This window comes from Cygnus olor, chromosome 1, assembly GCF_009769625.2.
Source record: "Cygnus olor isolate bCygOlo1 chromosome 1, bCygOlo1.pri.v2, whole genome shotgun sequence".
In the NCBI taxonomy this organism is placed as follows: Eukaryota; Metazoa; Chordata; class Aves; order Anseriformes; family Anatidae; genus Cygnus; species Cygnus olor.
This window is the reverse complement of record NC_049169.1, coordinates 182,497,630-182,512,558: the sequence shown is the minus strand read 5'-3', so window position 1 is coordinate 182,512,558 and position 14,929 is coordinate 182,497,630. Positions and strand designations below refer to the sequence as shown.

The window sequence follows — 14,929 nt, the reverse complement described above, 5'->3', positions numbered from 1 at the left end:
CTCCCAAAAGCGAGCATGTGTGCACGCACAGGTTCATGCCGGCACACGCACACGAGTGTAAGCCTGTATACGCAAACATTTCCTAAATCCCTCTGAGCTATCAAGTTCCCCTCACGCACAGGCCTTTCCTTGGTCACAGGACAGGACAACAAGCATGCTGACAGCAGGGTGTCCAAGGAAACCAAAAGTAGGGCACCTCCAACCACTACTCCTCCAAGTGGAGGGGGATGCAGGGAGATGCTGGATCCAGTCTCTCTCCTCTCCTCTCCTCTCCTCTCCTCTCCTCTCCTCTCCTCTCCTCTCCTCTCCTCTCCTCTCCTCTCCTCTCCTCTCCTCTCCTCTCCTCTCCTCTCCTCTCCTCTCCTCTCCTCTCCTCTCCTCTCCTCTCCTCTCCTCTCTCTTCTCCCTGATGCAGAGATGCAAGCAGTGGGGTGAGGAGATCTAAGCACAGCTCTGGTCCCACATTTTACCCTTTCTGTCTCATGACTTTCCACCAGAGTTTTTGTATTGTGAGTGATCCCTTCTCCACCCCACCCCCCCCCCCCCCAAAAAAAAAAAAAAAGGGGGCATTAAAAAAAACATAAGGGGTATTTCTTACACCAGTACCCCTCCACCAGTTTATCCCAGTAGCTCAGTCTTCATTTATCCCAAATAAAGCACATTATGGATATGAGCAGACTGGTCTGCATATATTGACCCTACCCATATTTTCTCTACTGCCCTTTAAAGGGGTCACCATAACTGCAGATAAACGTGAACCTCGGCAAGGCCTACCTGGCTCCCCAAACCCCAAAGCATGGGAAATGTTTTATTTTATTTTCTCTGACCATGAATTATTTGTGTGCTTCTTTCTAAGAAGCTGGGGCTGTGTGCAGGGATCTTAGTCTTTTTTCACTGAGGGCTTTGTGTTGGAAAATGATTTGGCAGGAGTCATTTCTACTTTCAATGGTAGGGGCAAAAAGTAGCACGGGAGAGTTGGCAGGGGGCATATTCAGCCATAGGAATGGTGCTTGGGGGTTGCCTTTGAAGGCAGACAGGGAGGTGCTCAAGGCACATCTCTCAAATGCATCATCAGCTGCAGTAAAAGGGGGGATGCCTTATTCCTTACCTGCATTTGCATGAGGAGTGTTTTGCTGAGCTCATAGCTGCATTCTTCTGTGCCTTATCCACATTATCTCACTTCAATGTGGTCTCGCACTGCTCTGTGTAGAGCATCCTGCCTGTCTGGCTCCTTAGAGAGGTCACTTTCAGGTATTTGAGTTGTAGATCTGGTTATTTATTCTTTAAGAGCACTGTAAATACAATTAAGGCAGCCATTATTTCTACTATAACCCCTGTGGCAGAAAGGCTAGCTACAGGCTGTAAAGAGGAATAAGTAATGAAAGTAAGATAAATATCCTCTAGTAGGTGTATTTTTCCTCTCTGTTCTTCTAACCTCGGTGATATTTGTTATGGCAGAGGAGCCAGGACCTTCTCTGCCTATTGCTGTGTGCCAGAAACGTGTTAGCTTTCCTAAATAGGCGGCCTTATATCACAATACCTTAATGTGCATTAACATCTGTGAGAAGTAAAACTAGCCCTCTGCCTACCATGAAATATAGGGAGCTTAAAGATGATTTAAAGTAATCCCCCCACACCCCCCATAAGTGGAATTTTGCTGGAACAGAGAACGGGGGCCCTGCATTTTCAAGGCATCTGTTTTCCCAGATAAGCTCTTGACTCACAAGGAGTGGGAAGAGACGAGCGTGTTGCAGTAAATCAGCAAGTCCATAAGGTATGGAGTGGGGTCAGGCTCCTGACTGCAATCACATTTCTGAAAGGATGCAAATGAAATAAGCCCTATTCTTGGCATTAAATGTAGCGGTCAGCACAGAGCATTTCTTCATGCCTTATGGGGTCTAATGCCATGAGGCAGATATGGCTGGGAAGGGCAAGGTGTTTGTGACCAGCTCTGAGCTGTTCTGCCAACTGAAGACACACTGACTTTATATATTAAAAAAAAAAATCCTGAACACCATAGCTCCTGCTGTCGCATTTTCTCACAAAGTGACAGACAGGACAGGAGGTTAAAAAGCTGGCCAGAAACTTGGACTTGCATCCAGACGAGATGGTTTTGGAGGCAGTCAAGTAAAGGCTGTGGAAATGTGATGTCAAGCGGTGAGCTGATCTCAGCATCCCAAAGCAAATCCCTCCAGGGGTGTCTCAGAAGATGACCTGTGTTTGATGCTGAACTGCCAGGGGATCACCTGGGCATGTTTGGAAGGTGGTACTAGTCTTTTTTGCTCTTCTTTTGTACATGCAGGAGTTTAGCACTCCTTCCCTCAGACAAAGAGAGGTTACCCTTAGGGTAACCCAAAATTACCCTTGACAAATTGCACTGAGTACTATGGAGCTCGGGCACACAGCTCGCACACCCGTGCACCTACCAACCCAGAGCTGAACCCTGCCACCCCTACTGCCTGGCTTGGGAAATAAAAGGGGATCTCTGAAAGCAGGACCAGCAACTTCACAGCTCTTTGGGAAAACTTATTTTCACAGTGGGCAGCACACTGCCCGCTGGATGGCACCAGGGCTCTGTACGCACACGCACAATTTCCTTCAGCGTGCGGGCTCTGCTTCATCATCAGACCAGGTGGTGCTTTGCAAACAGACACAGCAAGGCCCTGGGAACAAAAAGACAGAAATTTCAGATGTGAATGCTGTCACTGAAGACACACAATGCTGTCACAGGTAATATTGTTAAAGGGGAGCATGATGATCTATGTACATGATGTGGCATGTTAAAGAGATGGGAATATTCTGCAGAGTAGTTTGGTTTCCTTTCCATGCAGGCTTCAGTTACACAGAGCACACATGTATTACACACCTGGCCTTTTCTACCCATAGGATTTCAGGGAAAATATTTTTATTTTTCCAGAGTGTGGTTTTTCAAAGCTTTCTCAATGTTGCTTCAAGACACAGCACCAGCAGTGTATGGTTACTGGGAGGATTAGAGGATTCTTCTTGCAACATTGTCTGTCTCAGAGTACATTAACATCCCATGTGTGACCTGGTCAGAGGCACTGATGCTGCCACACTGAGTCAACACATTTTGGTATCTCATTGGAAAATGCATACATATAACCTATGGCAGATATTTCTAGAATAATCACAGAATCAGAATATCCTGAGTTGGAAGGGACCCACAAGGATCATCAAGTCCAGCTCCTGGCTCCACACAGCACCACCCAGAGCAGGACGCCGAGGACCCCGTCCAGGCGCCTTGTGCCGCTCTCCCAGGAGGAGACCCCCACAGCCTCTCTGGGCAGCCTGGGCCAGTGCTCAGCCGCCCGCCCAGCACACAGGTGCTGCCTGGTGCTCAGAGCAAGCCTCCTGCCTGCCACTTGGTGCCATAAATATGTAGCAGGACACGTGCTCACATATTATCAAGGGCAGATCCAGGCTCCCTCCAAGATATGTTGACAAAATAAATGCAAACATCATTTGTGCTAACAGTTTGTCACAGTTACATCTTTTATCTCTAGGTGCAATGTGCAACCCACATAATCTGGGCAGGGTGTTACTGGCCCAATTGCTGCCAGCAGGGCTTTGGGGGTATCCATCCAGTACCCCTCTGAAGATGTCAGTATTCCCCACTGCACCTAAGCCACTGAAAGGGCAGCTTTCAGTGTCTTCTGTATCATTTTGTGGGAGGCAGTTTTCTGCAGAATTGTGTTGGCAAGAGGGAAGATTTCTGCTATGATGGCTGTGCCCAGACAGGCAAAACCCATCTGACAATACCAAAAGGCACGTGGATCATCCAAATAGCTGCAAAGGGTCAGAGCTGCATGGGTAAATCTCTGCAAAAAGAAGAGATCAGCATGCATCACCTGAGCAACTGCCCCCCTGAGCTCCTACACAAGTCATTCTGATTTTCCTGTTTCAGCAAGAACAGGAGATGCTCTGCCCCCTCCCTGGGGAAGTACCACAACTTGTGGCCCTGAAATGTGTTATAACTGAGCAGCTTCTCATTTACAACAACAACACAACTCTCCCAACACTGGTATCCTGTCCCCATTCCCCCTTTCTCTTTGAATTTCATCTCTGAACTTTAAAACCAAGGGATCAAAATAAGCAGGACAGCTTCTGATCCATCAGTGGAGTTGGCCTGAGCTGACTCGGGTGTGATGGAGGTTGGAGCAGAGCCTTTTCCCAGGCTTGGAAAAGAAGCCCTTGTTCCTCATGTTTCTCAGGGTTACTGCATGAACTGAATGCTTTAGATTTAATTAGCAGATCTGAGCAAATGAAAGGAAACTGCCTCTGACAGACAGGCACCCAACGAGCTGTAGTAGAGGATATTAAAGGGTTTTTTTACTCTTTTTGTTGTGAAACATTTTTGAATATAACAGTAAGTCAGGAAATGCAAGGAGCGAGGGTCAGTGATGTTTTTAAATTAGTTCTCTAAATTCTGCCTTTAAAAATGGCTGGCTTTCCTTCGTTTCATTATATGCTCCCAAATCCACGGAACAGGATGTGTAAACTGGTTGTTTAACCTCCCCAAAATCCAGGCTCCTTAGTGACAACAGAAAACTCGGGTACATTGGTTTTCCTCTTTTACAGAGACTTTATATATATATATATATATAATATATATATGGTTATATATATATATATATATATAGTGCAGTAGACACACCTAGGAGGGCTAAATGCAGAACATTTAAAGAAAATATAGGTAAAAAGGCCAATTTTTCATGACAGTAGCAACTGGAGCCTATATTCACTTTTTAATTCATGACTTAGATTATGGTAAATTAAAAAAGAATAATTTCCATTCACATTGGTGCTAGGGAGAAATTACCTTCCTGGTTAAGAGGAGCTTTTCAAATTAGACGCGCACTTCATGGTCTGCTGTTGAAAAAGGATTTGAACATCTAATTTTCTGTAATGTCAGGAGTGAAATATTGCCTTCTGTGTTTGTCACAATTCTCTGTAATGCAGCAAAGAGAGCATCACTGCAGCACTGGTTTGTGAAGTGTGCTCTGTGAAGTTGTCCTTTGTACCTTCCTGCCAGGCAGAGGTGAAAGAGGCCGGGGGAAACTGAAAGAAGAGTTTGGTCTTGTTAGCATTTAGGCAGATTAATGGGGGAAAAGTTTTTTTGGAAGAACTTCAAGCCAGAGAACAAAAACTACTGCTGGTGCTCACAACATGGTGAGCACCTACAGATGAAGGTTTTCCAGATGAAGTTACTGAAAGGACACAGAGCGTACATTCAGAATAAATCAAGTCTGTCTCCCTGAGTTAAGGTTGACTAGTTTCTTCAAGTACGTATCTCAATCCCAGACAGCTGGACTGAACTCTGGGTCAGCAGGAGAATCAATAGCATACCTGATGAGTAAATATGAAAGGACTTTGCCTTTAGACAAAGGACAGGCAGAATAATTATTTTAGGATGAGTTTTCTGTGGTCTCTCTTATAAGCATGTGTTAGAGGCTTTCAAATGAGAGTTTAATTTTATCTTACTATGTTATATTTTAGCATGGCTTTGGACTGCACTATTTTGTGTTACATTAGAAATTACAGTCCTAGTCAGTCTGAAGAATTTGTGGTACAAGAGAAGCAGTGAAATGATTGTTTATACATACCCCAAGAAGGACAAATAAAGCATAAAGAATTTTAAGACTAGTTGTATAAATAATTATGGGACTGTATACACTTGCTCTTCTGTGTTTATGAGACAGAGTGAGAAAATACTTATTTAATTATAGTAGGTTATAATTTATATATATATAGTTTATATTATGGACCAAACAAATTACTAACTACATTAAGAGTCATACCTCACAGAGAAGCATGTGTGCATATCCAATTAAAAAAAAAAAAAAAAAGGTGAAAGCAAAATAAATAGCTTTTGCAAGGTTCCCTTTAAAAATTGATCCATGAAAATGTCTCAGTGTGAGTTCATATGTGGCAGAGCGTAACAGCTGCCAATCCAAAGAGCTATTTGTATAGCTGTATAAACAGACCTCAGTCCCCTGACAAGCAAGCCAGACCAGACAAAGGAAACCTTCTCTGATAAAGACAAGCACAACAGCGAGATTTTGGTGTGACCCCACAGTGCAGTTTCTTTTCCTTTGACTTCATGTTGCAAACATCTGCAAAGTGGTGTCTTTTCAACTGGGAGACATCCTTATGGGTTTCTCAAGGAAAAGTCACTAAGATTGAGGATGTTGGGTTTTTTTATTAATAATAACAATAACATTAACATTAATTTCTGGAGCCAAAAACATAATAATAATAACCCATTCATACCCATTTCATGTTCTATTTTATAAACTGAGACTGATCTGTAGTTGAATCAGTCCTGACCATGGATGGCAGTTGTGTAGACCAAGCAGTGGAACTGTCTCTGAAAACAGCCTTGCCATGCTCCACAGCTACTGCTGCTCTAAGCTAACCTCACCCATTATCGTCCCTTTGTTCATGCAGTAGTGAGAAGTACATATTTTGCCAGCTGCTACCTTAACAAGCCTCTTCTGCCCCCTGGGGAGAACAGAAACCCTGTTCCCAAGAGATCTTCCCCAAAACGTCCGCCATCTCCTGAGCACAGACTGTCTTTGTGGTGGAAATCTCTGCTCTTCTTTACCAGTCTGCTTGGGTATGGGAGGCCAGAGGCCCTGAGGAAAGTTGTGATATTTGGCTTACAACTGAATCAGTTTTGTCAGTGCATAACTGCAGTGGGAATGAGAGGGAGGGGAGGGAGAGCAAAGTGAAAATAACTGGTTTGACAGTTCCTGTTTCTGATGTCCTGAACATCTCCCATAGAGCACAAAGTTGGGCGCTGGGGACACTCACCTTCTCCCTTCTGGCTGACAGCTAAAAGGAGTGGAAGTAGAAGCCAGAAGAGGAGGATGAAGACTACTTGAGAACTCACTTTGAAGGCGCAGAAAAAAATTACAATTTCCTCTAATTTCTTCAGGATTGCTGACTCTGATGGCAGTTCCTCATTGGTGCTCACCTTAATCAATGTTTTCTGTCTTTATTATTATTATTATTATTATTATTATTATTATTATTATTATTATTATTATCTGGAACATTAATTTTATTTTTCCATTGCAAGATAGCTCAATTAAGCCTACTGAAGTTACCAATGCCATAAGTGTATCACTTGCTGGCCTGGTTGAATTTTCTGCTATATTAAATACTGGGAGAGTATTCAGCTGATCCAACCAAATGTTATTGCAATGGGGCTAATAAGGCATCATTTTGCTAGAAAGAAACCGAAAGAGATGTGGAACAAACATTTAGACAGGTTTCTGTCCAACAGTCTTTCCAGCATCACAGAACATCAGTGAACATCTCTTATAAAACAAGTATTTCCACATTTCCTAATTTTATACAGAGAACAATCCAAGGCTGCAGACCATTCCTGTGGCTCCTTAGTTCAGATATCACTTCTATGCTACCGAAATTTGGCTGTCCCAGCTAAGGCCCATGTACAATTGGAGCATTGTCCCGCCCTGCCAACAAGAGTCAAGCAGAGGCTCCTAGAAAATGGTCAGAAATTTTGAGATAACTGGTAGCATTTCTAACATAGCAGTATTTTATGTATAAATTGATTGGCATGGTGACGAGAAGTGAGTCCCTTTAGAGCAGTCAGCTGAGTGAATTAAAGAGTCTCCTTTATTCCTCATCAAAGATCTCACACAGCCTTAGCTCTCTGTGATGACAGAGAGAGCCCTATATTTGCCTTACTGTGTTTATTAACTATTGAATTACTGCATGTTCTGTTCTTCAAGAGTGAGTCTTATGGAGATCATCTGACTCCTTTTTGCTGCAGCACTTTGGGACACTAGTGACAACAAGGGAAGCCTAGATGGGCTTGGTCAGAAGAACTCCCTGAATCAACAGTTTTATAATTATTTTAAACCTCTGGAAGTAACAAATAAGCCATAATAAAAGTATGATCATTCACATTTTCACAAGCTAAATTCTACTTTTTTGTTTCATGATATTTTACATATTTATTATTGATGGGCATAATAATTCTCGCTCCGCTGAACTGCAGGACAATTCCTACCACCCACTAATATAATTTCAATTCTCATTGTGCTCTTGCACTGACCTCATAATTTGTCTCAAGAACCAAAGCATTAATCAAAAGTGGAATAATTTTACCTGTTCAAACCATAAGTAGATACCTGTTACCATAAATTGTCTATGTCCTAAATTGTCTTTTGTTGTTGTTGTTGTTTGTTTTGTTTTGTTTTGTTTTCAAGTCAGTCCTTGCATGGGCTAAATTTCAATGTCTTGGCATAGCCTTTGCTGACCTGAATTTGAAGCCAGAAATATTCTTGTTGCTACTGCCACTGGTACTTTCTGTGACCACCACACTTGCCATCCATCCATGTTTGTCGCAGAGGGAGCTATCATGTTTGTGGCACAATCAGGGTAAAATAGTGAACTGCCTTGTTGATGCCTTACAGCTTCTTCTCTTCCCCTGCCTCCTTGTCTTGTAAAATATCTTGCTGGAAAATGTAGAATTGAGGAGCTGCTTATGTCAGCAAGGCAAGGGGTTTCTCCTAGGCGAGGGATGGGGTGAGGTGGGGTCCTTTCACCCTCACAGCACAACACACTGAGACCTTGCTGTGAGGGTGAGGTCCCCTTACAAATAGCGGTGTGCTGCCTTAAGGTTTCGGTTGCTAATAGCTAAAGACACCAGCTTAAATTTGGCAGACTAAAGTGCAGTTTAACCCCAGACCTTGAGGGCAGCCACGTGACCATTTCTGGGATGTGAGCTGCCTGAAGATCAGATGGGCATTTTTCCATTTTCACGAGTCAACAAGATTATGTTTGGGAGACAACAATCCAAGGCTTGCAAAAACGAGACACGATGCGAGAGTTGCAGTTTGTTCTTTCATTTAGCTTTGATCAAATCTGGTTCTTGCACAACATGTCTGTCATTATTGGTTGTACAGCTTTGAAAGTTATTAATAAATAACCAAGATGGGTAATGCTCTTAGGTGCAGTGTGCCATCAGCCATTTCTTTCTACCTGCACACAAAGGATACATTAACAGTGGCTTTTTGGTATTTTTATTTTTCAGACGTTATAGAGTTTTCCAATGGAAAGGCTGGTATTTTTGATGAGCTTTTGTTTGCTGTTATCCGATGCAAAGCAAGCACCGTCGTAAGTACATTTTATTATTAACTTTTCATTCCTAACAAATTCCTTGAAACAGACAATAGGATATGCTCATGATCTTGGCAGAGAATTAAAAAGCGTGTTTCTTGGAACACTGAGAATTTGTGTAACCTTAAATAGGTACCCTGTATCTGTAAAAGGAAGAAGCTTGAAAGTGTTTTTGTTTTCTAACAGGAAAGATTTGCTCCCAGTAACAAATAATTTAAGACATCCTATCAAAGTATGATGTTCATGATGTTATTGCTGCTTGTTCATCTTTAGCTTCTGACATTTACTGGGTCAGCAAGTCTTGGGGGGAAAAAAAGTCACTCTCCTTTCTATAATTGATTTAATATGTTGCAGAAATCAAAGGTTTCATATCTGGGAGAGGTTTGGGGCTTTTCTGTACTTATTCTTTATTATAGTAGATTTACATATGTTGATACTGGTTCTTCTAGTTCTGGGGAAATAGATGCAGCTCTCTGAGAAAACCTGCACAGCATGTTAAGGGTCCTTCAAACTGGTCCGTAGATCAGAGGGACAGAAGAAGACTCTATTACTGTGTTCCCACCAGGATCAAGTAGATTCAGACACTTAGTATAGCTAGAGGAGAGCTTTGATGATCTGTCTGGGGAAGATGGGACAAGCCCTCCTCCCCTTCCATGCCAGACCACACTTGAAGTTATCTCCTGCCCCAAATGCTTCACTTCCTGCGTGGCTTTATTGAGGAGCAGACTCCTGCCTGCAGTCTGGTATTGACCTCCAATGTCCACATCACCATGAAAACTACAGCCCCATAGAAACTTTATGTCAGGGTACCTATTGCTAGAGATGTATCCGCATGCATGCTTCATCTTCACTAAAGCGTAGGCTTTGTCTTCTGTAAAAAAATCTTAGTGGGAACGGGGACTAAGGTAATTTTTTCCAAGGTAATTGGGTATGGGATAAACAAGGTGTTGAATGATCTAGGTATATGAAAGTGAACATCATGCCAGGAAATATCATCATGATGCTTCGAGACCAGAGCTGGCTTTTCTCTGCCTAGCTGAGATTGTAGGCAGTGTAGGCTAGTGGCCATATCGGTCTGAGCTATCACATAGATAAACTTTTAAATAACTAACCGTATTGCCAAAAAGAAAAAAAAAAAAAAAAGAAAAAAAAAAGGACCCTTTGGAAGATCCCTGATTTTCTTTGGGCTATTGCAGTGAGCAAACATTGCATTCTCTTTTCTCTGTGTGAAGACAGGTGTTGTGTGTAAGTTCACTCCCCTTTTGCTAGAGCCAACAGACTCTAAGTGGGTGGCATAGTGGCACTTTCAGAACAAATCCCCCTCAGTCTGTGGGAAACGACAATGAACACAGATGAAAGTGAAAACTTTCCCCTCATCATTCAAGCATTTGAATGCACAGAGATGTCAAACTTGCCTGACTAATGAATTAGAGAAAACAATTGAAAACAATAAAGATTGGGATCAAGTGTTGCATGAGGATAGATGTAACTGAAAGACAAGTGTCATTAGTCATTGTAAACTGGAAACATTAGAAAGTAGTTTCATAAATGTACAGGTAAAAATGACAAAACCTTTTAACGTTTATTGAAGGTTGCTCTGTGTTTTTCTTTCTCAAATTTCCTGTGTTTACGTGAAGATTTAGATTATGTGATGCATTTCATTAATCATATGGAAGCAATTTTAGTTTCTGTTGAAAAAATCATATCACCTTTAATCCCTCCTTGTTATATACTTTCATTTTGTAAACTTAAGAAAGAAGAAATGTCAATAAAAAATGTAAAAATAAATTATTAAATAAATAAATAAATAAATAAGAAGGAAAGAAAGTTCAGTCAAGCCATTCTGATTATGGTACAACCATTTACCTTTTACCTTTTTAGAAAACTTCTGCAAAATAATCATTGTCAAAAAATGGCTTTCTGAGCCCAGAGCTCTTCTTCGTGTATGTGCTATTAGTACCATTAATACATAGCTCTTTCCATAGTTGTCTAATTTTTGTGGGTAAAGGATACTTGAAAAAAAGAGGTCAAGAGTCATGATCTACATTTTAAAGGTCATGAAAATAATTACTAAGAAATACCATGGAGATAAGAAAGAGAGAAATAATAGAGAGAAAACTAAATCTCAGCCTGTTCCCTAGTCTTGTTAAGGTTGTGGTCTTACATGGTCCTGCATTACCAGCCTTTCACAAACTATATCATCTAAGGGAAGATCAGCTGCTTGAAATCCCATACATACAGTTCTATATGAAATTGATACCTCCCGACATATTAAAGCATAACCTGGCATAATGTAGCTACTAGTACAAGAAGATATGTGATTTCATAATATCAAGTATGTACTTATAAATATCTATTCATATGCATTGGCTCTTAATCCATGGCTGTTTTTTTGTCTTCAGAAAGTTGAGTTTGTAGAATTTTCTCTAAAAGTTCTATGATCTAAACCAGGCTATGAATAGCATAGGCAGTCCCTGTGACATAATAATGTGGTTTTGTTGTTGTTTTGTTCTGGTTTTCACCTGTCTGTAAGGGTTGATGTTTTGTAGGGCTTAAATGTGATGATTCAGAATTTGGGGATCAATCAGAGAGAAACTGCCTTTTAACACATACTTAACTAGCAAAGGCAGTGGGCTGCGTGATCTCCACAAGGCCCTTCCAACCTCAGCTATTTTGTGACAGTGGAACTGACAAGTCCACTTTTTTCTTTAAAATTCACATTGGCTGGTCATTGTACTATGCAGAATCATATTGGTTAATGTATTTCTATGTTGTTTTAGATTTCTCATCACTGCCCCAAATGTGGTGCACGTGGGCACAGAGGAGACAATAACCATTCAAGTTCATGGAGCAAAGAGCCCTGTGCAAGTTACCGCATACTTCAAAGATGAGATGAAAAATCAGCTTCTATCAGAGAGGATCATCTTTAACCTTAACCAAGGGAATAACTACCAAGAGATGAAAAAACTGATGGTAAGTCTGCCATCATAGTGATGCTTTAATCACCTGGTGATATAAATTGCTTAATCTGCTCCAGCTAGCAATATGTTGGAACAGACACTACACTGATCCCTAGGGAGAAATGACAAAACATCAATACCAGTGACAGCAACACCCAGTTCACCCAATCAGCTAATAAAACAATGCCTAAAATAATTTCAGTGGTGATGGTGGGTGTTCTCTGCCCAGCCACTAAGCCCAAGGTTTTGTCACTTGGTTATGAAGTGCCTTTTCATCACTGCAGATCAGTAATGAAATTTAATTTTAAAACATTTAATTGTTTTGTCATTCTTTTATAGATATATTTTTGTTTGTTTTTTTTGGGGGAGTGTAGCAGTTTAATTCCTGGGACTGTATTCTTGGCCTTATTTTCTTGGCCATCCTACAAAAGAGGGGAAAGCTTGAAAAACTTATAAGTTGTTTAATACAACTTTACACCCTGCTTTACATCATTTGCTGCTGACATGATTGTGTGAAGTCCAGCAGCATTTAATTCAGGAGTACTGGTTTGGGCTATTTGATTGGAAAACAGCACACAGCAAGACTTGGTTTATCTCTGATTGCTACCAAAGCTAAAAGCTGAGGTGTCAAATCAGGTTCCTTTTGAACAAGATGTTTAGAATCTTGCGTGAGTTAAAGTTCTGATCTCATGGACAAGATTTTAGCAAAGAAGGATTAGAGGGTGCAGCTACCAAATGGTATGGTAACTGAAATTTGAAATGCATGTAGACTAAAGAAAAGTAATTGAGCTTGAGTTATTGACATTGAACAATAAAAATGATTATTTCTATGGCACAGAATGGAAGAATAGCATTTCAACTTACAAAGAAAATGTCAAAGAAAGACTTGAGTATCTTCTGTTGAATGGTGCTAATGAAATGGTTTAAGCCCTTTGGGTAGTTTTGGCCCCCAGCTGTGTGGCTCCAAGGTTACCAGGTTCATGTCTGATTCTGTGGGGTTCTTCTTTTTGTTATCTTCAGGTCAAGCCAGAATTTCTGCAGCAGGATGTGTTCAAGAAGAGTAAAAGGCCGTATATTCTGCTTGTCACCGAAAGCAGGGACCTTTATAAGGAGGCTGTTCAAAACATCCGCATCCTCCTGTCATCCAAGAAAGGCTACATTTTCATTCAGACAGACAAGCCTATATACACACCAAATTCCAAAGGTTAACATAAAAATGTTGCACTTCAGATGTTGAATATAGATGTTACAAGGGCATGATTTTAAAAAGTAAAAATGACTTGATTCTAGTTAATGTAAATCCTTGATTTTAACCCCAGCTATCTCTGTGAATAGCACAACACCACTCTAGACTTGTACTCTGCATCCAGGGCTTCTGCAGGGTCTGAAGTGCACATCAAGTGCGCATCACAGCAACCATCATGGAGATGACACAGGAGTCAGAAAGTCTTTCTCTCCTTCCATTGGGAGAAATAAATAAAATAAAAAAAAATAATCCCCTTCTTGCTCAGAAAGCATAGTAATGACTTTCTTTCTGAAAACAAAATAAATTGCTAGGACCTTCCAAGAAACTATTCCTCCTGTTTGCAATGCCAGCACTAAGCATCCTTTGCACTTTAAGACCACAATGGTTTTGTTACTTAATTTAATTAAATAACAAAAGAGAGAGGTAAAAGAAAAATTGTGGTTGTGGTTGTAGTCCTTGACTGCAGAAGGAATACAATGGGGGGGGGGGGGGGGGAGTGAAACTCCCTGCGTATTTTTCAGAAGTTGCTTCAAAAAGGTACTTGTTCAATCATATAACTTGTAAGAATATGGAAGAATGTAATCTTAAAAAAAAAAAAAAAAGTCACATTTCTCTTCTTGAAAAGAAGTCCTGCTAAATTCAGGACTCATGTAAGAACTTATAATAATTGCTATCTAGAAAAAAAATGTGAACGCTTTTTTTTTTTCTTCTATTAAACAGTAAAATACAGGATCTTCATTCTGGACAATGCTATGAGGCCAGCAGAAGACACAGTTACAATTGCTGTACTAGTGAGTAAACAAAAACAATTACTTTTAATAAATGCTTATTCAGCACAGGCACTATGAAGGGCTTCCACAAAAGGTCCAACAGTAAAGCTGTATATATATAAAACTATATTTTCTCTCATCTCATCTCATCTCATCTCGTCTCATCTCATCTCATCTCATCTCATCTCATCTCATCTCATCTCATCTCATCAATATGTATATATTGTGGTACATAGCTACTAATTTTTGGCCAATGTCAGTGCATGGAGGGAGGTGTAAAGCATGAAAACTAAGGTAAGGAAATAAATAGAGCATGTCTTCCTTAGGACCAGTACAGGAACTTGAGCTTCTTGCTTGGCACCTGGCTTATGTTTGCTTGTTTCCTCTCTCTCAACAGAATTCAAAAGGAATGGTGGTTAAAAAGTCAGAACGGAAAATAAAGACAGTGTTCAGTGAAATTTTTGAAATACCTGACATTGCCGAGTACGTTACTATGCCTTGTTCATTAAAGCAGTTCACATGTCCAAATGACTGTTTCTACAGGCTGCCTTTAGGCACTTTATCTTGGCTTTAATGTTAATACACTATGGTTAGCAACCTTTATCCTGCTAAGGAACAATTTAGCAAACTGCTTAACTATTTGCACCCATCGTATGACTACACTCATGAGAACGCTTCTGTAAGAGCTTAGTTTGTGAAGTGTAATACCTCTGATTTGAAACGGACTTAAGCTTTTACTTAATATTCAACGTGTTTTTGCATGCTAGCCTAATTTTGAC

The 14,929-nt window shown here is 40.7% G+C and overlaps 1 protein-coding gene across 2 annotated transcripts in view; it reads left to right on the top strand.

Annotated features, from left to right (window-relative positions):
* LOC121062939 (complement C4-like) overlaps window positions 1–14,929 on the top strand; it is a 58,438-nt gene that overhangs the window by 2,555 nt on the left and 40,954 nt on the right. Inside the window, exons 2-7 of one of the 2 annotated variants that reach the window (XM_040543254.1) lie at window positions 8,551–8,557; window positions 9,089–9,171; window positions 11,955–12,147; window positions 13,155–13,338; window positions 14,101–14,171; window positions 14,548–14,633. In XM_040543254.1, the coding sequence (XP_040399188.1) occupies window positions 9,107–9,171; window positions 11,955–12,147; window positions 13,155–13,338; window positions 14,101–14,171; window positions 14,548–14,633 (599 nt within the window). In that variant the 5' untranslated portion in view covers window positions 8,551–8,557; window positions 9,089–9,106. The remainder of the gene's footprint in view (window positions 1–8,550; window positions 8,558–9,088; window positions 9,172–11,954; window positions 12,148–13,154; window positions 13,339–14,100; window positions 14,172–14,547; window positions 14,634–14,929) is intronic. The other variant, XM_040543253.1, reaches the window with a different exon arrangement.